The sequence below is a fragment of the Danio rerio genome, chromosome 5 (genome assembly GCF_049306965.1).
Source record: "Danio rerio strain Tuebingen ecotype United States chromosome 5, GRCz12tu, whole genome shotgun sequence".
Lineage (NCBI taxonomy): Eukaryota > Metazoa > Chordata > Actinopteri > Cypriniformes > Danionidae > Danio > Danio rerio.
Genome location: NC_133180.1, coordinates 61,046,422 through 61,072,008, shown reverse-complemented (window position 1 = coordinate 61,072,008; position 25,587 = coordinate 61,046,422). Strand labels below are relative to the sequence as shown.

The 25,587-nt window shown below is 35.3% G+C and overlaps 2 protein-coding genes across 5 annotated transcripts in view; one reads left to right on the top strand and one right to left on the bottom strand.

Annotated features, from left to right (window-relative positions):
- Positions 1-25,587, bottom strand: part of LOC141385623 (uncharacterized) — a 355,697-nt gene that overhangs the window by 105,008 nt on the left and 225,102 nt on the right. The gene's annotated exons all lie outside the window — the stretch shown is intronic.
- kcmf1 (potassium channel modulatory factor 1) overlaps positions 1-25,587 on the top strand; it is a 46,230-nt gene that overhangs the window by 9,540 nt on the left and 11,103 nt on the right. The window contains exons 2-8 of one of the 4 annotated variants that reach the window (XR_012405789.1): positions 9,130-9,297; positions 13,117-13,256; positions 16,800-16,901; positions 19,011-19,188; positions 21,178-21,463; positions 22,061-22,376; positions 22,676-22,847. Coding sequence is in view for 1 of the 4 variants with exons in the window: in NM_200952.2 (NP_957246.1) it covers positions 9,130-9,297; positions 13,117-13,256; positions 16,800-16,901; positions 19,011-19,188; positions 21,178-21,463; positions 22,061-22,322 (1,136 nt within the window). In the remaining 3 variants the exon portion in view is untranslated. 4 annotated transcript variants of the gene reach the window in all.

The following is a 25,587-nucleotide window of genomic DNA, read 5'->3' as shown; positions in this document are numbered from 1 at the left end:
TGCCCGGGCTCTATGGTGGTGGAAAAGCAAAGCAGTTCTTGAGGCTCTCCAGATGAACTAGCTCTGGACTGTCAATAGCACTTGCTCTGAATTAGCAGTTGATGGTGGTGGAAATAGTGGTACTTGCCACCTTATTAAGGTCCAATGCTTTGGCTAAACAGTTAGCAGACAGTAGCTTATAATTAATAATTGGAAAAAATAAGATTTTGTTGTTTATTTCTATAGGATATATTAGGGCTGGTGATAAATTGACTAAATCACATTTGGGATTCATCACGAGCTCATAGGGCTTTGAAAATTGCTAGCTCAATTAAACCTGGTTTATACTTCTGCATCAAGCGATTGGTGTGACCCACAGTGCGTGTAATCGTGCATTTATACTTCTGTTGCTCTACAATAACACTTCTGAAATGCTAGCTGGCAGTAGGTGTTTGTTCCTATGTGTCGATTTTCTTCGCTGGTGTTTTGTGTTTTTTTCCGAACGCTTCTTTAACGTACAAGTGGCTCAAACTCTCTCATTTTGAGGCTGGGATTGGCAGACCTTTAACAACTTTAATCATAAGGGTAACACAAAACAACATCTTCATCTGGAGCTCCTTCACGTGACTCGACACTTGTAAACACTTGCTACATCTGGCTCGCGCGGCTCTCACCTCTGCTCACACTCGTCAGTGCTAACAAGCCGACCAATCACAAAGCTTGCGCAATGCGTTGTTGCGACGTGTAGTTACATATTTTGATATGTAGTTACATATTTTGGTGTGTGTCAATGTCACCGATGGCCACAGTGAGGGCTATGCGTCCACGCGTAGGCTACGCCGTAGTGTACGGATGCACGTAGCGCAGAAGAATAAATAAGCCGTTTTTTTTTTTTTTTGGCCTGTTTTTAGACACAAGGTGACTCATACCGAACCGTATCGTACTGCACCACTCAGTGGAAACGAGAAAGCGATTTGTTTTCCAGATGTTTCCTGAATCGTGGACTGACCAGTATCTTTTGATGTGGATGCTCCTTTTTTGCTGAAGATGCTGTTGCCCTAAAAAAACTCTAAAATATTTGTAAAAAAAAAAAAATTACGAATGGCCTTAGGAATGGGAAAATGTAAAGTTTTAACGGTTTTAAAACCTTGACTTTTTTAAAAGCTGCTATAGACCTTAACACCGGCCATCGTCCTATGCCTTATGTTTTCCCATCAGCCAGCTAAGTTTTAAATGTAATATTTGTGTTGAGACAAACACATTTAGTATTTTTCTTATCTTAGTTAAACGTCATTTTATTTAAAAAGGCTAACATTAAATGTAATCCAATGCTTAACTAGCTCATCTGCTAATAGACGGTCTAGAACAAATTCAATTTCAAATGTTAGTCAAATTTAATGATCCACTCGATTGCACAAACTTGCATTCAGATTTTTGGTCTGTCAAGAGGCACGAGATATTTAACGTCTTAAGCAATGTTCTTAGTTTTTGTTAACTTGCGCTACAACTTGAAATTGTGAGATTTCCTGCTTTCCACCTGGAAGCAAGTGGAAGTTGAACATCTGACCTGAGTACTTGGGACTGATCAAAGAGCCCTGACTTCAACAAGAAAACGTCATTTGACATCACTTTCACTTCACAGATAATGGCAATCTTCTCGCAAACTGATTTTTAAAGTATATGAAATCGGACATACTACTCTGCCTCCATACTGATTTTAGCATACTATATAGGATGGAAGTATGTGATTTCGGACAGATTCAATAATTCAATTTATTTGAATTATTTAGCCTGACATGTTTACTGTTACAAAATATGTTGCTAAAAATAAAATATATTGCGCTCAAAAAGGAAAAAGTCTATGTATGTGTTTAGAGTAGTAATCACAATACCATGAAACCGTGGTATTTTTATCTAAGGTCATCATACTGTCAGAGTCTTATACCGGCCCATGCCTACTGACGTCCTTTATCTCATATGCACCATATTGTGATAGCTTACTAGTGCGACAGAGGTTGGTGTGAGTAATTTAAATGCTCCAACTACTTAAAAAGAAGACAAATGTTTTGAAACATGAGTATCGGGACAAAATTAAGCAGTTTTAACTGAGTAATTTTTTCAGCGAAGAAGGCAAAAAAATATTATAAGCGATTCGACATGAAGAGGCAATTATTCAAAGGAACTTCTATTGCTTAGAGAAATAAGAGCTGGTGTAAGGGAGAAGAGGGGATTTTTAAAATAAATTTTATCTCATGAAGTGCTTTCACAAGATAGTAACTTTCAGTTGCCATTTTAATGAGACTGCGCTCATGTGCAGTCGTATAGCCCTCGCCGTGGCTGACACACACGTTGCAAAGATGCATAGCATTAGCTAGAGGTGTGAACTTGCACTGATCTCACGGTCCGGTTACAATTATTATTCTATCGATTCGGTTCAATTCGATATTGTGGTGCTTCACTGTACATTGACAATGCTTTTCATAAACAGTTTTATATTTTTTCCATAGCACAGCAATCCTTGTATCAAAGTATATAAATATATTTATATACTATTTGTAACACAATTTAGTTCTTTGATACAAACAGTCAGATATATAAATTGTACCTTTGAACAACACGAGCATTTACGGCAAATAAACAAATATAAATATCCGCTTGCTTTCTGAGCAGTCTAGCAAGTTCTTTCTTACACCCCTATGATTGGTCACATGCTCAACAGAAAGGGCTGCGATTGGGCTATTCCTATCGCTGTTCACAGATGAGTGACACTGATAAACGGCAGTGGCGATCATAGCTGATCCATAACAGACGCGGTGGAGAAAACTCTGCTGGCACGCGCTTATGTTTGTATCCAGAAGTATCTCTTTAACAACCGAGAGGAGAGGATATTTCACACCAGCAGATCAAAAGAGAGAGAGAGAGAGAGAGAGAGAGAGTTAGTTTACTTTCATTCTCTCAATCACAGTGAAATAGTGGCTTCTGCTGTAAGTTTCAGTCAAAGACTGTCCAGCAAACACACACGCAGTGAAATTGTGCAGTGTATGCATTTTTAAGTAGTTGGATCGTTGTAAATACTCACACTCTCCTCCCTCGCCATAGTAAGCTACGGCGACATATCGCATATGAGTTAGACGTAAGTACATAACAACCAGTTATGATTATTACTGAACTGATACCGAATTGTCTGCATCGCAGAGTACTGAAGAAGCAATTCATTTTGACACCCCTAGCACAAGCTCTATGATTGGTCGACTGTGACGAGTGTGGGTGGTGCTGACAGCTGCGAGCCCAATTGAGCAGTGTTTACAATTGTCGAGATCCCGTGAAAGAGCTCCATTGCTTACTTTGATTAAAGTTGTTGCACAACCGCCCTCTCCCGCCTTTAAATGAATGAGTTTTTGCTACTTGTAGCGTTCAGAAAAAAACTAAATATCTGCGAAGTAACTCGACACAGAGGAACATAAAAGCATAGTGCCAGCTAACGTTTTGGAAGTGTTATTACAGAGCAACATGCACAGCACGCAGAACTATAAATGCACAACTTTGTGCAAGACAGGCACCGTGGGTCACGCCGATCACTCGATTCTGAAGTATAAACCAGCCTTTACTGACTGGAGGCTCCTGAAGAGGATTTAGGCTTTGAGCAGTAGTTGGAGGTAAGAGCCAGTGGAAATGAATTGAACTTTATTCAAGCTTCAGCTGGTAAACAGTGCAGGGACATTAAGAGTTGTGTGACATGGGCTCTCTGGGCTCATTGAAGACCTGCAGCATTCTGGATCAACCTAGAGGTTTAAGGGTTCGAGATGGGAGTTCAGCCAGAGGAGCATTACAGTAGTCCAGTACAGCATGATCAATGAGGAAGGGTCTGATCTTTCTGATGTTATGAAGTGCAAACCTCCCTAATCTTGCTGTGTTTGCAATGGGCTTTTTGAATGACAGCTGGTCTTCACAAATCTCTCCAGGATTCTTCACAGAATTGGATTGGATAATAATAGATGATCAAAGCTGAATGACGATATTATGTTGAACAACTGGAGTTGCCGAGCAGACAAGAATGTCTGTTTTTGCCAGATAATGCAGTAGGTGAGGATCTTGCATCCATGCCAAAGTATCCACCAAACAGTACGAGATCCAAGCAGCTAACGATGGATCATCTAGCTAAAATGAAAGATGGAGCCTTATATAAATGATAAGAGGAAGCCATATAATTGAATGATGGTTTCTAGCAATGTAGTGTGTGTAAGTTAAAAATGTAAGGGGACCAATAGTTGACCTGTGAGGTTCCCCTGCTGATGTGAATTACCATAGTTATCACTGTGTGCTTAGTTTTCAATAGTCTAGTGGATTAAAAGCCAACTTTCATAGCTCAGCTTAACACACAAGCTCTCTTTCTCGTGAGTAGTTAGAAATTAGCATAGACTGCCATCTGCTGTTTAGAACATTTTAAAACTCTTGTAATTGATGCAGAAATTGATTTCTCAGATGATTTTTCACCACAGCTCCAGCTGAGTTTCTGAAAAGTTTAGTAGACTTATTCAGATCAGTCATTTAGAATTTAGGTTGCATTTTAAATGCTCTCTGTTGAACATTCCTGTGCTGCTTTGATACACAGAAAACTCTGATTGAGTTTATTCATGTGGTTGTGTAAACAGCTAACAGCATAGTGGTAATAATGTAGTTTACATGGTTATTTATATTGCAATTCAATTGGATGTGGAACATGTTTTAATAGTTAAGATTTTTGTGATTTTAAGCTCAAGTTCAGTACGTTTAATTCTAATGTTGTGATTGAATGAGGTGAAGTTTAATTGCAATCTTGCCTAAATATAAATATGACAGATGCTCACTGATGTTCATGTCTAGCGCACATTATTATAATGAAGGACTAAACTGTTAGTATCTGTCAGTTGCAGAATAGTAAGAAAATGAGTTTCTAGTTCTCTTCAGAACAATTGGATCAGATTGCTTGTATTTTGTGCTGAATAGGGCATTCTAGTATAACACACAAGTTTTTTATTATTAAGTGAAGATCCACCAATGTTTTTCTTTCTGTCGAAGCCCTCTCTCGCTGAAGCATGTTTATTAGATGAGAAACCAATTTTTCCCAGTCAGCACTTTTGAGCATTTTTTTTTTTTTAATCGAGTCGGAGCAATTATAGTTTGCGTTCTTAGAAAAATGGATTAAAAGAACCTGATAACAGTTTTTTTTTTTGTTTTATTCTTAACATTTTTTTTTACGAAAAAAAAAAACTCAACAAAATATTTTCCTGCTCTGTCCATCAATAACCAATCTTGATTCAATGTTTTGAACTAATGCCATTATGTTTTTAGTTAGAAGAACTGTTATTTTAACCAAGCTAGTGGTTTAATCTTTTTAAAAAATAAAAATAAATTAAAATATTCTTCAAATATATTACAAAAGAAATGAAACCGACAGCTTGCACATCATTTAAATAATCATATCGCATTTTAGAGTTATGATTGCGACAAGCATTTGATATGTTTTTTTTTTTTCATAGCGAACTCAAAGTTGTGCATGAAAATAAATGTTTACAATGTCAGTATATCTACTCTAGCCTATATAATGTTGATTGTACCAGTGAATTAAATGGTCTAATAATATGGTCAATGACCGATTGCAAGCATAGGCCTATATCTCAAACATAATTCAACATTAGAATTATTATAAGTAGAATATAATTATTTATAGAAACCAGTAGACCTACACATAATATTATTATTGTTGTTTTACCATATGTTTGAGAAAAAAACAATCTCATGTTAACCTTTATTTTACATCTACAGAATCGTGAGAGAATCGTGATCTTTATTTTAGGCAAAAAAAAAAAAATCGCGATTCTCATTTTCGCCAGAATCGAGTAGCTCTAATTTCAAACGATTTGCTCGGTTCAGTATTTCGATCAATTTCGAAGTGTACCTGAAGGCAGTGATTTTCAAATTGCTGCAGAAACGGGTAAAGTTCACAACAGTATGATGCGATCCTCAGAGGAAATTGTTCCCAAAACGAGTAAATAAAGACTGTACTAGAAGTGAAACTAGCATTATTTTGAATATGAAACGTATGATAAAGATGAATCAACTTATGCACCTGCATGGTAGCAATGTCATAAATCATGTGTTACTACAGGAGGCAACACATCAAATCTTAGCAAGCACTTGCTCATCTTGATCTTTTTCACAAATTTATATAATATAATAGATTATCAAGTCAGAGAATGGTTCATCTTTCGTAAATTAAGCTTAAGATAAAGTGATCAATGACATCTAAGATGTGATGTAAACTAGGGCTGCACGATTCTGGCTAAAATGAGAATCACAATTTTTTTTATTTATTTTAATTTTTTGCTTAAAATCAAGATCTTGGTTTTCTTGCGATTTTTGTAGATGTACAGTGCAGCTTAATATGAGTATAGGCTATTTTTATTGCTATTCTTAAACATATGGTAAATCAACAAAAAATAATATTAGGTCTATGTTTAGTTCTACTGTTTGTTAAAATGCTAAATTTAGTATAGACTTGGAATGGTGGACTTCAATACACTTTATATGTCCTGGTCATTAATGCATAGTAAAGTGAAATGATGACATCACAATACAACTGTTCATCATTCTTAAGTTGAATAGAATTATTATGTTTGAGACATATGCTTGTCATTTGTCATTGATAACATCATCAGATTCCCTCCTGCATTAACATTATATAGGCTAGAATAGTTATACTGACCCAGTAAATATTTATTTTCATGCATACCACTTTGTGTTCGCTATGAATAAAGCTATAAAAAGTCCTACTGTTACTTTATGAAAAATAAATCTGGTTTGCATCAAAAAAAAATTATTTGCACTAATGTTTTATATGCATATCAATTTAATAAACCATAAGAATGAACAAAAAAATAAAAGAAAGAAAAGTCTCACTTCTGCACCTCTTTAAAAGTTTTGGTTTCGTTTCATTGTAAATTCTCAGTCTCGTTATGCTCTGATTTTCATCTCTCTGTGTTTGTGGAAAAAAGCCGGCGAGACAGCTGACATGGCAGAGCAGGATTCTCGCGATGACCACCAGAGCAATACTGTTGTCATGAGCCGCAGTTTCAGTTTAAACTTAGTAAAGACGAGCTTCTTTGGCGATGATGTGTACCGTGTTAGATTTTACATTTAGAAGACATTTGCTCTAAATGCACGGTGAATGCAACGAATCGAGATTCAGGTCATTAAACAGCTGATCCACTCCGAGTCTTTCAGCGCTCTCTTTAAAATCAATTTATCTCAGCTGGTGAATTAACATTCACTATAGAGTCGCTCTTATCAGCGCAATTATTAGCAAAACTGTGTACTTTTCATGTGCTGCTTCTTCCTCAGACATTAGCCACAAAAGCCCCCTGTCATCCCAAGGAGGTACACCTGAAAAGAGTGAGCGCGCTGTGTCATGTGCGTGTCCCTCCCGTGAAAATAATGAACTTGCATACAGCTAATCAGATCGTTACCAAACGTCATGCTACCACTTTAAGCAGAAATAAAATATATATGGCTTAAAGGGGCTAATAATATGAGCTATTAAAATAGGTTTCAAAATATTTAAACCTGATTTATTCTAGCTGAAATAAAACAAGCCTTTCTCCTGGAGAGAAATATTATAAGAAATACTTTGAAAGATTCCTCTGTTAAACATAATTTGGGAAATATTTATATATTTAAAAAAAAAAATCACAGAAGGGTGAATAATTTTTACTTCAGCTTATAATCGTTTTGAATAATCGTGATTACAGTTATGACCAAAATAATCGTGATTATGATTTTTCCCATAATCGAGCAGTCCTACATTGTATAATGATTAACTATTAAATACAATAAATAATTTTAACTCACAGTATTCCTATTGGTTAACACAATATGTTAAGGTCCAATTTACTGTCCAACCCAAATGTTCATTATTGCTCTTAGAAATAATAAGCCACCTCTTTAATTATTTATTTTGAATAAAAATTTGACTCTTTTTTTCATCCACTGTCCAAATGTCCATAAAAATTCACTGATCAGGGCTATGATAGAATCTCCTTCGGCTTTGCACAAGATAGCACACGTCAGCTGTAGCAAGACAGAACTGCTCTAAACGACTTTTCTGCTTTGCTGTCTGCTTCAACTCGCATGAAGTGTTGATATAATGTATTATGTATGGTAATGCCCAATCCAAATTCTACCTCTTAGCCCTTCTTCTTACCCCTGCCCCTCGTTTTGCACGTTCCGGTAAAGGGGTAGGGTTGTCCCAATTCTCTTTAGCTTGAATGCGTAGGGCTAAGGGGAAGGGGTAGATAGCCTTTCAAATAGAGTTTTTTCAGGACTACACTCAACAAAGCGGTAAGAGAATTTTCCAGAATATACCAGCCACACAGGAAAGCTGCACCCGGAAGTCAGGAGATCCACAAATTCGTTTTTTGGCATTATTACGAATTTTTACAACAAACAAGCATATGTTTTAATATATTCATAACCGCGTTCGTGCTTTACCCTCATGCTTAAAAAAAACATTAAAGTCAAAACCTCTAAATTTTGCTATCTATAATTCATAATAATAACTCCTGTATAGCAGTCCCACAGCAATCTGTCACTGGATGACACTCAAAAACCCTTTCAGTAATGTCTAGTGGCTGAGAATGACCTTTTTTACAGTTTCTGCTGTAATGTTAATGTTATTTTTGGTGTGTTTGCGTAGATGAATATGGCCACTCTGTAAATGCGCAGTATAGTTCTGCGATCTTTTTGCCACATTAGATCATTATGATAACATAATATATGCCTTCAGTGATTTCCTGAAGATAAACACCCAAAAAATAACTCAACTGGAATAACTACAGCAGTCGCGATCGTCTGATCTCATATGAAGCAAGAGATTACGGATACATTTTATGACGTGGTTAGGTGCTGTAGTGCTGTCCCATTTTTTTAGGGGTAAATTTTGAAGCCCTTTTCTTTCCTGTTTTAAGAACAGATAGGGTATGGGTACAAAATAGAATTGGGATTGGGCCTAAATTTGAAATATCCTGGTGAATTCTATCTGGGATGTATGTGATCAGGGTCTTCAGAAAGTCTTCTGCTGTTTTTGTGAGTTAATGCCTCTGTGTTTTCCTGCAGGTGTGAGCTGTGATGCGTGTTTAAAAGGGAACTTCAGAGGGCGCCGATACAAGTGTTTAATTTGCTACGACTACGACCTTTGTGCATCTTGCTACGAAAGTGGAGCCACAACAACTAGACACACCACGGAGCACCCAATGCAGTGCATACTAACCAGGGTAGACTTTGGTAAGCATTGATGTCAAATAAGGACATGCTTTTTGCTTTTGTTATTACAATACATCAGTGTGGATCATTTTATTGCTCAAATGAAAAGATATACTATATATTGATGCAATGGTAACAATGCAATTTCTATGAATGTACTGTATGTATTTTTCTTTTCTTTTTTTCCAATGTGGCCTATAATCTAATAAAATCGTGGTTATATTGAGGCATTTTTCAAGTTATCAGGAAGTATTGTATTGCTGGCAAAGAGAATATATATCAGATTGTGTCATGAAAAGGTGTACTCTCTTGCTTTTTTTTACTCTTTATATCAATAAGTGGGTGTAAATTTGGTTTCATACAATCTGATATTGCTCTCTTAATTAGAATTAGGGTTATATCAATTGTTGATATTATATAGATGATATTAATTTTAAATTTGCATCAAGTCACAAATGCAACAAAATGATGGAAAATTAACATTGTTCTGAAGTTCACACATTCTCTGCGACCTAGAAATGTATTAAAATACTCCAGTTGCGTTCAAAAGTTAATGTGTGCTTTATGGAGGTGCATGGCTCTGTAGTGTGTCAAAATGAAGATACCGTTTTGATGATTTATCCCCCCTCGAACATTTATTTTTAAGAAATAGTTTAACCAAAATCTAAAATGTAGTAAATTAAGGCTGGTCGATGTGACAAAAATGCAATCTCGATAATTATTTTTAGTTATATTTATTCGATATAAGTTTTTTGTTTGGCTTTCTCGGATATCTCACCTGTTCGCCAAAAATGACATAACTTGAAAAATGTCACAATATAATCACAATTTTATTAGATTTTATATCTCTGGCAATGTCTGACACTGGCACTAGCACATTATAAAAGCTGTGTCAGGCACAAAAGCTTGACAGGCGTAGCAACAGTAACTAATGAGAGCAGGGCTTAGGGAAGGGTCAATTTTAACTGTAATGTTTGGTATGTCCACCTTTTGCAGCAATTACAGAGCACATCTACTTCAACACTAATGTTAATCGATACCCAACAATGATTACGCAAGTAATTTGGCTTTATCTATGGCTGAACATTATGGACCCTTTCTACAAGATAGTCGTGATATGTTAATTCGTCATCAGCATCTTAAATCCTGAACAGTTTTACTATAAATTTAGTATTGTATCGTCTTTGCAAAAAATGACAAAAAGATAAATGTATCACTGCTTATGCAAGGTGTTTGTAATGAAGTGTCTATGGGCAAGATGGTAAATTTAACATTGTTCTATGTTCTGTCTGCAGTTATCTGTCTCAAGCAATTTTTCTTTCATTTTCTAAATGTTTTTTAAATTCTTAGGACAGTACTTTAACGATCTAGGTGCAAAGTCTAAAGCGCAGGGTGCAAAAGCGTTTATAGCCTGTTCGAATCCACTTCTGCTATTTTGATGATGGAAAAATAGGCTCTGTGCTGTGGTGCATAGCCTAACAGAGTTGAGCTTATTCTTTTAATGAGTTGTGGGTGTATTTTGAGACCAAACAGAGTCTCATCTCACATTCCCTTAGAATCAGTTGCGTCGCGTCATGGTGCATTTGCTATTTACATGGCGGACTTTGTACGTTGAAAACTGAATGCTTCCCTAACGAGAAAACCGTTAAACAGACCATCTGCAGCGTGAGGATAAAGAACGAGCATTCTCCAATCAGCCTTTACTTTCACTTTCTCTTTTTCATGGATAAGACATCCATTAGCCTACAAAATAAATTTCATTTGGTAAGCCAAAGATTTGTTTCAAAACTATTTCTAAATTCAGTTCTAGCTCCAGTTCAGTTTCCAGCAAATGAATAAACGGAGTTATTTCCAAACACATGTCCTATGCCCCATATGGTCAAAAACATGACAGGTTAACAAATCTAAGCTTACTTTTATTAAAACAAATATAAATATGCATATAATAAATAATTATAATAATAACAATAACATTATACAAAAGCAAGTTGTCGTGAATGAACTGAAGAGCCCTCCAAGATGAAGACATGGAGGTAGTGTTTTTGATATTGGTAACACTTTACAATAAGGTTCATTAGTTAATTCATTTACTAACATGAACTAATCATGAACAACCGTGTACAGCATTTATTAATCATAATTGAACATTAACTAATACATTATTAACATCCAAGTCCATGCTTGTTAACATTAGTTAATGCACCATGAGTTAACATGCACTAACAATGAACTACTGTATTTTCATTAACTAATGTTAACTAACATGAACAAATACAGTAGTAAATGTGTTGTTCATTGTTTGTTCATGTTAGTAAATGCATTAGTTAACATTAACTAATGAACCTTATTGTAAAGTGTGACCTTTATATTTATGTAGTAATAATAATTTCTGTAATATTTCAATTCTTTTTCATTGGTAAAGATTTTTGAACATTGCTGTACATCCTCTTTGTTTTAAGCAATCTTTCAGCGTTTAAGGTGCACAACTAGCGTGCTCTGCGCTGGACTACTTTCAGCTGGTCTATGGCACAGTCCATTTTAGTTCCTTAAAATAGCTACACGCAAACAATGCACCTTAACAGACCTCTTTTCTAGACTGGAACACCCATGAGTCCACAAAGTGGCGCAAATGGATTTGCTATTTGAACAAAATGGTGCAAAATGGTAAAATTAAGGTTGCGCTGGTCTGAAAATAGCAACACGTTGGGGCAAACACGTCTTGTGTCTTATTGTGTAGGGTGTATGATAGGACACTTATTATTATTATTATTATTATTATTATTATTATTATTATTATTATTATTATTAATTGAGCAAACAAGACGGCCAACTTTCCCATTCACTGCATTTTAAGCTTACCCAACTATGATTATTTCCGCTGCTGAGAAACCCAAAAAATGTGAAAATAGGTCCATTATGTGACACTGACAGTGTAAAAAGCCCAAGTCATTTTTAGTAACAAAAGTGACCTGTATCTTCTTACGAAGACTCAATTGCCTGGTTTATAATGACAAGTTTTATAGATATGTAATTGTTATGGGCATTATAAAGGCCAATTCAACAAAAACGGCTGTAACCCCTTCTCAAAGAGTTCTAATAGCTTTACCCCCTCCACTGTTTATAATTTGTTCGATATGATTAAGGCCGTTGTTGTTATTTTATTGGCAGGAGTTTTTAAACTTAGAATAATTTTAGTGATTGAGTTCAAACTTAAAGTCCTACAAAATGAGTTTATATTGATTAAAAAACTTAATAATTATTACAAATAATTTTCGATTTTAGTTTTTGGCCAAGTGTGTATGGAATTTCCCCTTTTGGCCCGAAAACTAATTTTGGTACATTCCTTATTCGTTTATATACTTTTAATAAACATTGGTCAGAAGTTTTGTATTTACAAAATGATTATGGAACGTTGTTTTACACTTGGTTTACTTTCACAAAATGTATTTAAAACAATAAAGTAGGCAATTCACTTACATTTTAAATGCTTTCTGTGTATGTGAAATTACTACTTAAATTTATCAGGATGTGGACACTGTAATGGTATTTCATCACTTCTACTTTTTATGAAATCAACAAATGTAATTGACAACATTAGTTTTGTTGGAACTTCATGAACTCTTGTAGATGACATGTAGATGACACGTGATCTTCATTTTATATATAGTACTTTAAAGATTTCGAAAGACACTTGTCATTATATTTTTTTGTTAGTATTACCTCAATCAAATGTCATGTTTCAACAGTATGTAAACAGACCGTTCTGAAAGTTCAGCCCTTGTCTTAGTAACAATGGTGGCAGTAACTGAAATGTTTTTGTTTTTTCTGAACTCTCTGCAGACTTGTATTATGGGGGGGAGGCATTCTCAGTAGAGCAGCCTCAGTCGTTTACTTGTCCTTACTGTGGTAAAATGGGCTACACAGAAACATCTCTACAGGAGCACGTGACCTCAGAGCATGCAGAGACCTCAACGGAGGTGGTGAGTACACGCATCACACATGCTCTCATTAGCTGCATTTCCACTGTTGGTCCAGTGCGAGCCAGGGTTTATATCAGGCCGGGCTGGGCTAATCGCCCGGGAGGTTAAGCAGTGAGGCTGAAATCATGTTGCGTTTCCACTGTCGGACTAGTAGCTCGCAGTGCGTCACGCAAACCCCGCCCCCAGAACGTCCCCCGAATCAAAACGTCACACAACCCGCCCACTTCAGTGGGAATCAGGCAGATAAAGCACACCCTCGCATCATCACGAAACGATTAAAATGAAGACAACCGAAACAAACAGACGACACGTTACTGTACAGCAGTACATTATATGTCTATAAACACAGGCCTGTGTGTTTCCATTCATTATATTTGTTAACTCACCGACCGACTGTTGGCATTGTGCATCGACTTTGAGATCTCGCCACTACTGGAGGGACACAGCGCAGTGAGCGCACTCATCCATAATATAGAACCACAGAAATTCTCCAGTGAAAACTCAGTATGATGTGTATTTTATAACATCCTTGTTTTGATAGACGTCATGTTAAGTGTTTCAGCACATAAGAGTAAGTAGCCTAATAAAATATAGCCATATTTGTTGCGCTCAGCAGCTATTCACTAATAATGCTCTACATTTAACATTTTGTTTTTAATTTTACCAAGTCATATTGAAAAACGTAAACACTTGTTTGAGGATATAGAACACATGTTGCATTTGCAGTTTTCCCCGATGCTTTTAAAACGGCGCTGCGCAGGACTGGGTGACAAAAAAGATGGGCTAGATTCTGCTTTCCCTCACCCCAAAAATACTCTGTTTGCACGATTTGTTTAAAATCATCGTATCCAAATACTTTATAAATAATATTTAAAAATTTCTTCAGTGTTTATTGTTTTTAGAAAATATCTAAAATCTTTTTTTCAGATAGGCCTGTGTAAAATGAAAGTTATATATGGCTCATAACGGTTTAATTTATGTACTGTATATACCTACATTGTTCTAGCTAGCTTGTGTTTGTTTTATATTGGTTTGTATTTAATGTGGTTTTATTATATCTGATATAAGTCTTTAATTTATTTCAATATAGCTTAGGCTATTTTATCGAGATATGATACTATTGTTTTGAGCTGCTAAAAGTGGACACGTTTGTAAAAGTTTATTTCTTTCTGTTGTGTTCATATTTTTTATTATCTCCAAAATAAATTAAAAAAGAAAAAAGCCAGTCGAGGTATCAACAGAGCTGTTATGCAAGTGCTCTTTCACCTGGCCCAACACATACACAGGTCTCACAATGCACACGCATCATGCACAAACATGTCTTTTACGCTTGACAAAAACTCTCAAAAACCTTTACTGGCTGCTGTGTCTTTAATATGATGTAAAGATTTTTATGCGCTATTGAAACATCAAGGAAAACGCAGCAAGGAAATGTCAAATTAAACTTTTTATGCAACAGCCTTACCTTTAAGAGGGAAACATAAGGGCGATCATATGCAAAAAGACCCCTATCCTATAAGGTGTTTTATTCAATAGCCTATCTTAAACTGACCAGCTATATGTTTTCTTTCCCTTATTAATTTATTTGTTTGCCGCATGTACTCGTGTGCGATAGGAATACTAGTGTAATGACAACATGCCATCTTTAACTGACTCGGGCAAACTCCGCATGTCCTTTCACTCTGCTGGCCCTCTTTGGCCCAAGGTATTTGGCGGGCCGAAAAAGGCCAGCCGCTGGACCCAAGAAAGCCCCGCTTTGGCCCTATCAGGCCCCGGAAGTGACAGTGGAAACGCGACTGGCCTTGGCTCGCCCTGGCTCGCTCACTTTAAGCGCGATAGTGGAAACGTGGCTAGTGTTGAAAATCTGAGATCAATTGTCTAATGTTGCTTTCGTTATGGCTGTTAATGTCACGCATGTAAAATTCAACCTGAAAGTAACAGGATGCTTACTAGATAGTAAATTAAATTAGACAAAAAAGGGCATTAAAAAGTAATAAACGTAATCTGATGCGATATTACATTTTCCCTGATTGTTCAAAAGATTTTAAAAAGCCAAATGAGATGAATTTATATCTAATTTCAAAAGTAAAACATACTATTATATGTAGTGCGGTGTGCAGCTCTGCATTACTTAAATACATGTTATTTGCAATGTGTTATTCCATTTGGAAAGATATTTAATTTACCGTTTCCCCACTACAGTTGCAGCTTTAAGTCGTGCTGATAATAAATAATTTTTTTGAAGGTATTAAAAAGGTAGTTAAAGTATTAAATTCAACATAAGAAATTCTGGTCCCACTTTATATTAAGTGTCCTTAACTACAATGTACTTACATCAGAAAAATAAATACAATGTACTTACTGTGTTTATAATGTATTTGAGAAGACTTGTGGTGCTTTTGAGTTGGGATAGAGGTTGGGTTATGGACAGGTTTGGTGGCATGGTTAGGTTTAAGGGTGGGTTAAGGTATAAGGGGTGGTCAACAGTGTATTTACAAATGTAATTACAAAAGTTAACTACAGATGTAATTACATACATGTATTTAATCAAGCATAAGTACACAGTAAATACATGTATTTACACAATATGTACATTGTAACAAACTATTAATTCCTGAGTAAGTACATATTAGTTAAGGCCACTTAATATAAAGTGGGACCGAAATTCTATATATACCTTGGGTAAGCCATTTCAGACATTTCAAAGTAGATAATGTGTATCTTTATCATTGGACAGTAATTTTGTATGCCTAGTCTCATTAGAATAGTAAAGATACCATCTGGTTAGGATATATTGGAAAGTTGCTGAGTTTCTGTTTCATACCAGCAAAACAATTACAATACACATTTGATGTCCTGATTAATATGAAGCACAGTCAATGCAAATCACATGCTGGAATTCACAGCAAATTCTTATTTTACTATTTTCACATTACTGAGCTTATCATTTGTATACTTTTAATGCAAAATGCTGATAATCTGACATATTTACATGCTTTAAAATGGTAATTTAAAAACTTGTTATATTCGAAACTTCAAACTTGCTTCCAAACTTCCATATGCAACCCAAATTACATAGCAGAGCCCAAACACATCCATTTGACAGTTTATTATTATTATTAATATTATTATTATTATTGTGCACCTTTTGTAAGAAATTCGTAGCATTCATTGGTTCATGCATTATTTTTTTTTTTATTCTGCTTTAAAGATATGGAATAGTTTTAAAACAGGCTAGTTATAGATCATGTTCAATAAACAATGGTTTATTGAATTAATTTGTTCCATGAAAGACAGTCGTCCTTAATCAAATCAAATATGTCATGTCACTGTCATTTTAATAGCACAACCATTAATACCTTTTAACGTATTTTAAGTTTTCTTTCTATTGCCTATAAAAAAAATGATATTTTACGCAAATAATTGATGACATAATGTTTTCACTATCCAGCAACGTGGTCTAAAAAAAGTGTTTTTTATTTCATGTGTGTGTTTTTTTTTTTTAATATATTTTCATTAATGGGATTCTCTCTCTCATTTTAGATTTGCCCGATCTGTGCAGCTTTGCCTGGTGGCGACCCCAATCATGTGACAGATGACTTTGCTGCTCATCTCACACTTGAACACAGAGCACCTAGAGATTTAATATCCTTCTATCTGAAGCTAATGTGCGTGTACCCCTACACATAATAGATCTCATTCATAAAACACAGCTTCAAAGTAAATCATTTGTGAAACGCTTTCAATTCAGCATTCATTCAATTTAGTTTTGACGTAAGAAGGATTTTGCCGTTACACACACATTGGTTCTGTTCATGTGCACTAAGTTACTTTAGAAGTAATGTTATGGCTACAAATGATTTTTGCTTGATAATTCGAGGGTGTTTCTTGTTGCAGCTTAAAAGAATGTAATTGTTATTCTAACACCTAAAATTCTGCTGTTGTTTCTTCTGAAAATTTAGATTTTTATGGATCCCAAAAGGAGAAATTTTAAAGCATTACACTGGTTATTCCATTAGTTTTTATTAGTTCCATTAAGTAGAATAGGTTTTCTTATTTCAAAATGAGAGTAATGCTGCGTCCAAAATCACATACTTTCCTTTTATTTATTTATTAGGGCTGCACTATATATTGTTTGAGCATCGATATCGCAATGTGTGCATCGACAATAGTTATATTGCAACATATGCAATGTTGAATTGGGAATATTGATCAGATCAGAAAGCACAGGTCAAATCACAGGAGATTTGTAGAAACACTGCAGAATTGAACCATAATAGAATGAAAGTTTATCATCTGCATGTGTGTTTAAGGCCTGTGACTGTGTGAGCATTTGAACAGTTAACTGCATTTTAGTAGTGCACACACAAAAAGGATTCATTTTATGAAATTATTTATATGGTAAAGACTAAAGTGCCATTTATGATTATTTCATTTCTTTACCTTAATACTGTTGCCGTTTTCGATTCTCTTTCCAGAAAACCATAATACATTTATTTCACTTTTAATATTTGCTCAATTGTTTTGATTTATGACTGCAGTGTGTTTTGTTATATATATACATAATAAATTACATGAAAAATATTTAAATATTACTCCTCTACAAAATCATCCCAAGTAATGACAAATAGAGCTACTTAAGTTATTTGGTGAAATTGTATTGCAATATATATCGTGCTATATATATATATATATATATATATATATATATATATATATATATATATATATATATATATATATATATATATATATATGTATGTATATGTGTGTGTGTGTGTGTGTGTGTGATAATTGCTGATGTAGTACATCCAAATTCCTTTCAAACTGTATAGAACTTATTTTTCTAATGGTCGTGTAGCAAATTCAAATGTATTCCCTACTTGTCCAAAATGATTTTTAAATAAAAACTTTCCATTTAAGAAGAAGCCAACCTGAATTATATATTTACAAACTAAACTGATCCACTTATAAAGTCTAATTCATTTAACTTCTGGATTTATGATATATCACCTTTTTAGAAATTAGGTTAAACACTCGTTTTTGGGGGGGTTGACTGGTTATAAAAACTTGGTTCTGGATTTTTAGTCAGAAATAACAAGGAGGCACTCTCCCCGCAATAGAAAGTCAATAGGCTCTAAGCACAGCTAGAGTTTTAAAGCCGAAGATAAACTTCTGGTGAAAGCTTAATGTGACTATTTTCAATTTCACAAGGTTGTTTTTACAGCATCGATGTTGTAATGTAATTACAATACATTCAGTTAAATAGACTTAAGCATTCATTTAGTTGTTCAATCGTAAAACAAGATGAAAGACCATCAGGAGCAACAGGCTAGCCGGAAATTCCATTAAAAATATTGGTGTAAAATAAACAATTTAAGGACATGGTTTAATGCAAAGTTTAATGCAGTGCTTCCTGTCTGATCTGAGACCCACGTCATATTGAATATCTAACAGGCTGTGAAGATCACAGATTTTTAAGGAAATCAGATCTTAAATGTGACATTTTTTTAAATTGAAAGCCAGTTCACCGGAAGCCCTTGTCCTGCCTGGTTGAAAATTAAAAGTCTGTGTGCATATAGCCCATTGAGTAAGTTGGATCATCCCTCCTCCCTCTAGGTGGGGTGTGGCCCAAATGTGCTCTGTCTCTGTGCAGCTAGTACATTTTCGTAACTGTGTTTTCAGGATAAGATGTGATGTTTCTTGTACATCTGTTGTGTAAGGTCATAAGTTCTCCTTAACTAGCGTGTGTACGATGAGAGTAGTGGCGTGCGGCACGTGCGCCGGATGTTCCACCCTGGACGGGGGCTGGGTGGTCCGCGGGCACGCAGGACTAACATGCACTTTACCAGCAGCTCCACCGGTGGGCTCTCCTCATCACAAAGCTCATCTTACTCTCCAAGCAATAGGGAAGCCATGGACCCCATAGCAGGTGTGTAATGTTTTAGAACAGGAAGTAGTCGCAGTAGTGCTGCACATTATATCATTTCACCATCAACATCACAGGATGTTCAATGTCACGGCTTGGTTATAGTTGACCAGGCTCCACAGTTCAGAACAGTTTTGATTTGTGGAGTCATTGCAAAGAAAACATGTTAAGTTTATAGCATTTGGGCGCAAGAAGAGTTGTGTAATGTTTGTAGCTTTAAAGGGATAGATCACCCAAAAAGAACAATTCTGTCATAATTTACTCACTCTTTGCTTGTTTCAATTCTTTGAGTTTCTATCTTTTCTTAAACACAAAGAAAGATATTTGGAAGAAAGCTAAAAACCTGCAACCATTGAATTCTAGCATTTGTTTATGCTACTGATGAAATAAAAATGTATATAATCAATCGAGTTCCCAATGAACAGTAATATATGTAACTGAAAAGTTTTATGCTTCAGTTTTTAAAAAAATATAATTTAATTAAAAACTTTAGCAGTCCAGGTGTGAGAGACAGTAAACGTTTTGCCTTCCTGTGCAATGGCAGATCCCAAAGTAATGCAAATGCTAAGTGTCTGGGTGATACTTTCAGGCCGTTCAGGGCCAGTAAAACCTCAGGATCTATACAAGAAGACCCTGAACAAGACTTTCGACTAATATTGTCATGCCAGTCCTTTGTCTCCACCTTAACACTGCCCTCCTAAAACATACATAATAGATGGAACAACACTGCTCAAATTGGACACTTGTAGACTTCTTTGAAGATACTGTTTGACTGCAGCACAATAAACGCAATCTGCTTAACAAGTCACCTGGATTGGGTTCCTACAATTTGGTGCCATGACCCGGATAGAGACTTAGGCTCAATCCCAATTATACCCTTAGCCCTTCCCCTTACCCCTACTTCTCGTTTTGCGCGTTTACATAAAGGGGTAGGGATGTTTTAATTTTCTTTAGCTTGAAGGCGTAGTGCTAAGGGGAAAGGGCTAGATACCCCTTCAAACTGAGATTTTTCAGGATGACACTCGAACCAAGGGGTAAGAAAACTTCCCAGATGATGTCAATGTCAGAAGATGCACAAATTATTATTTTTTTGTCTTTATTAAACATTTTTACAACATATAAGCCCATGTTTCAATACATTTATAATCGCGTTTGTGTTTTACCATCATGCTTTAAAAAAAAAAAAGCAAAAATTAAAAAAAGCGCAAAATTTTGTTATCTATAATCCATAATAATAACTCCTGTATTGCAGTCCGACAACTTTTTTAACACTATCATGAATGTCAGTTATTACAAGCTTTCTTTGAAATATCTTTTGTGAACACGAGAAATTCCACTAACATTTGTAATCACTTGAGTGTGGGCAAATGAGTAGATGTTGGGTGAATTATCAGTTTAGGAAAGACTAATTGCATATAATTATACGATTTTTATAAATATTTTATATTTGATTATTCATTTTTAGTACCTGAATACTGTTAGTTTCCCCAGAAAACTATAAATTAATGTGTATTTTATCCCTGCTTGTAATTAGTTATTTGGTATCAATAATCGTTATTTAACCCAATCAATCTGTATTTATGAATTCTTTTCAAACAAGTCATCTGGTGGTATTGTACACCTATTGCAATGTACGGTTGAAGGGTACTTAATAGCCCTCCTGTGAAATTGCAATTATTTTTAATTTAACAAGTCAGAGCAAGGACATTTCCATAGTATTTCCTATGATATTGTTTCTTCTGGAGGAAGTCTTAATGATTATAATTTTGTTGGAAAAAACTGCTTCATTTATTTATTGTTAAACATTATGGTGAATATTATTAGACTCCTTGAGAATGACTTTTTTTGCCTTCAACTATTTTTTCCCTGCAGATAATGTGCAGGTCTACTGTACACATGACTTTTAAGCTAGATCTGAATCTAGGTTGATGTTGTGTCTTTCTAATGGTGGTTTTACACTGGTCCTCTTTGTCCATGTGTCTGCATGAGCAGAGTTGCTCTCTCAGCTGTCGGGTGTGCGGCGCTCTGCTGGAGGGCAGCTCAACTCTTCTGGCCCCTCGGCCTCACAGCTACAACAGCTGCAAATGCAGCTTCAGCTGGAGCGTCAGCAGGCCCAGGCAGCCCGTCAACAGCTGGAGACGGCCCGCAACGCTACACGCCAACGCAGCAACCCGAGCAACATCAGCGCCAGCATCCCGCCGCCCAGCACCGCCACAAACACAGCCATGACTGAGAGCAACCCACTGGCCTCCCACAGCTCCCAGTTCCTTCTCACACGGTACGCCACTCACATTATCACCAGATGCTCACAATTCTGGAGGTATAGTTCTTTTTTTTTAATTATCTTTTTGTATAAACTATTTACTTCTCCATAGTTTTTTACTGATAGAATTTAATTTATTGCTCTTTTACCATACAAGTGAATAACATTTAAAGTCATGCCAAATCACCTTTAGTTCTAGTGCTTTATATACAAAATACAAAACTGACCTTCATTGATTAAAGTGAAGTCCTATTTTATAGCATTTTTTTTAAAAATTTAAACAATAGCAAATATATATATATATATATATATATATATATATATATATAATTAAAAAAATAAACTAATTCAAAAAAACATTTCCACAATAATCCAGGCCTGATTTTGACATTTTACTGAATCTCGGAAAATATAAAATAACCTTAATTTGTAGTTTAATAAATTACAATGACAATATTAATATATAATACGAGCATGTAATCAATTGAACATTGAACAAATTGAAATTTGAAAAATAAACCCAGAAATGGGGAAAAATGGAACATTTGTCATACATTTTAGATGAACTACACGTGATTCTGTAGTCACCCTTTGTCTGTGTAATTCCACCAGGTTGAATGAGCCGAAAATGTCTGAGGCAGAACGGCAGGCGCTGGAGAGCGAGCGCGCGGACCGCAGCCTGTTTGTTCAGGAGCTGCTGCTGTCCACACTAATGCGAGAAGAGAGCTCGTCTTCCGACGAGGATGAAAGGCGAGACTTTGCTGACTTCGGCGCCATGGGCTGCGTGGACATCATGCCTTTAGACGTGGCTCTGGAGAGCCTGAACCTGAAGGAGAGCTCCACAGGCAAGGAGCCTCCACCACCTCCTCTTTGATGATATCCCACCACAACGCAGACTATGTCCTCTGTGCTGTAACTGCCAATGACGGTGGGCAAAAAACACAGCTCTCTCTAATTTTTTCCCTTTTTTTTTCTTTTTTTTTCTTTTTTTTTTTTTTTTTTGGTGATTGTAATTTCAGGTCTGTCACCTTTGTTACATTGTATAAATCCATGAAAGGAGAGCGAGAGAAAAAATAATCAAAATACATCAAACAGGCGTGTGAGAGAGTGAGCGAACCGAGAGACAGAAAAATGGAATGAGAGAGAAAAATAAGAAATATAAATATATAAATAAATATATATACGTTGATAATCAATTCCACATAACTAATTTTTTTCATTTAGCAGGTGAGCGTAGGTATCTGTGGCAGACCTCTGCTTCCTGTGTCTTGCAAAAGGCTCTCCTTATAAATACTCCACATTCAAAAACTGAAGAGGAAACAAGAGACCTTCTCTAATGAAGCTGCTGTGTGTATTTATGAATATTAATGAATAAAAGTGCTTGGATGGTTTACCATAACTACTGCATGAGGTTATTTGCAGCGTGCATGATATTTAATGACCTTGTCATTAAAAAGGCAAAATATCCCAAAGCTTTCTTTAACCTTTTTTCCCAGGGTAACTTGAACAGAGCCCGTTGAAATGGGTGAAGATGTAGGATTTTTTCTTTTGTTTTTGTTTGATATAGAATGATAGCGAATTGGCACTTACCATAGCTTTGCTTGCAAAATGTAAAAAAACAACTAAATTTCTTGTCGCTCGGCTCCAATCTTGCCCTCCTCATCTGCAACTGTGAGCACAACATTGATTGACTGCTTTGTCGGCGACCGCTGGTTTCACAAGTGTTGTCCCATTTGTTTTCTCCATTAAAACAAAAAGAGTCATCAGCTAAACAAACCAGTTCTTAGATTAATCACAAAATTAAAAAAAAACAACAACTTTTATTTGCTTTTTAAAGCCTTTAAAGTCAGTGATTCTTCACTGGATGCAGTGTGACTCGAGCAAAAAAACTTGTAGCTGATGCGATCTATCAGTGATCGTGTCCAGGATAGTCACAATGTCAGCTTTATTGATTGAGGGAGTATGTTGCAAATCAAAATGTTGTTAGTGGAATTTTTAATAAAAAGTCCATTTGTCATTATTAGGATAGAAATATTTCATTTGTATATTGCAGAAAGAAATAAAAGACAAACACAGAAGTATGATTTAATTTAAAGACATAGTTCACCCAAAAATTACAATTCTAGCATAATTGAAAAATGTACTATTGTTCCAAACCAGATTGAGTTTTTTTCCCCTTCTTTTAAACTCAAAAGATATACTGAAAAATGTTGGAAAACTTAACGTTGACATTCATGGTTGGAAAAACAAACACTATGGAAGTCAGTGGTTGCACATGTCCAACATTCTTCAGAGTACCTTATTTTGTATTCTACAGAACAAAAAGAGTCTAACTGGTGTAGAACAAGTAAGGAATTTGGATGAACTACCCCTTTAAGTCCTGCATCTAAAAGTGGTGTTCAAACTTGACTGTGTTAAAACAGGGGTGCCCAAACTCGGCCCTGTAAGACCAGTGTCCTGCATATTTTTAGTTCCAGCCCCAATTAGAAACAACTGAAGAAGCTAATCAATCTCTTTCTAGGTATACTAAAACTTTCAGGCAGGTGTGTTGAAGGAAGTTGGAGCTAAACTATACAAGACACCAGCCCTCTTGGACTGAGTTTGGGCACCCCTGGTTTAGAGTAATAAATCAACAACAAATAAGATTGTCCAGCATTATATAAATTGTTTAAATTTACACAACAGTGAGTCTGGGCATGTGACCAAAGCTCTTAGTTTTATCTGCTGGCCAGTTTTCTTCACAGTTTAATGGAAAAGAGATCAGAACAGATAGATTGACAGAAATACATCATGCAAATGTTAGTGCTGGACTGAACAGAGATAACCCGAGTCAGTTTACAGAAAATTGAAAATACAGTCATTATTCACATTGTTTGTTCTTGTTCATATAATAGCAATTAATATCAATCAGCATCAAGCTGCATCATATCAGAGAGTAGTCCCAATCCCAAGTAATCCCAGCTATCTGAATTGTTGTTGTTTTTTCCTCCATAATCCCAGAATACTTGCTTTTATACAGTGTATGTTGCATGGGGTCATTCAGTGATATTTTTGTCTTTTTTAACAAAGATTGATACTGGTTGCTATTGACTGCCATTATATGTAAGAGCGTGAGCAGGGCATGGTTTAAAAGATGTCTTTTTGTTGTCAAAAAATAAATAAAAAATGGAAGACATACAGTTGAAGTTAAAATTATTAGCCCCCCTTTAAATTGTTTATTCTTTTTTTTTTTAAATATCTCCCAGATTGTGTTTAACAGAGCATGGACATTTTCACAGTATGTCTGATAATATTTTTTTTCTAGAAAAAGTCTTATTTGTTTTATTTCAGCTAGAATAAAAGCATTTTTAAATTTTTAAAACCCATTTTTTTTAGGTCAAAATGTTTAGCCCCTTTAAGCAAATTTTCTTTTGATAGTCCACAGAACAAACCATCGTTATACAATAACTTGCCTAATTAACCTAGTTACGCCTTTAAATGTCACTTTAAGCACTTTAAATGTCTTGAAAAATATCTAGTCAAATATTATTTACTGTCATCATTGCAAAGATAAAATAAATCAGTTAATAGAAATTAGTTATAACTATTATTATTGGAGATGTGTTTAAAACAATCTGCTCTTCGTTAAACAGGCATTGGGGAACAAATAAACAGGGGGGCTAATAATTCTGTCTTCAACTGTATTTTTTTCTGTTTTTTTTAATGAATGTTTAATTTTTTTTGCAGCAAATATTTATCTCGGTGTAAACAGGTCTTGTTGATTGGCATTCACAGTGTTGTTTAAAGTGGGAGTTTTTCTTTGTCCATTTAGGACATTTCAGTGTTCTTTTCAATTTGTTTAGCTCTCTGGGTTATGGGATTGTAGTTTAAACTAGGGCTGGGCCAATAAACAGTATTATACCGAATCACAATAAAATTGATGTCAATAACAATGATCAGCTCTAACTAAGTCATGTAGATATGTGTACATTACACATTAACAAACCAAAACATTTAAGGAAATTTTAAAAAGGCAATATACCCCTGAAGTGTGTAGATAAAATATCATATATATAGTGCATCCTTAAAAAAAAAAAAAAAAAAAAAAAAAATATATATATATATATATATATATATATATATATATATATATATATATA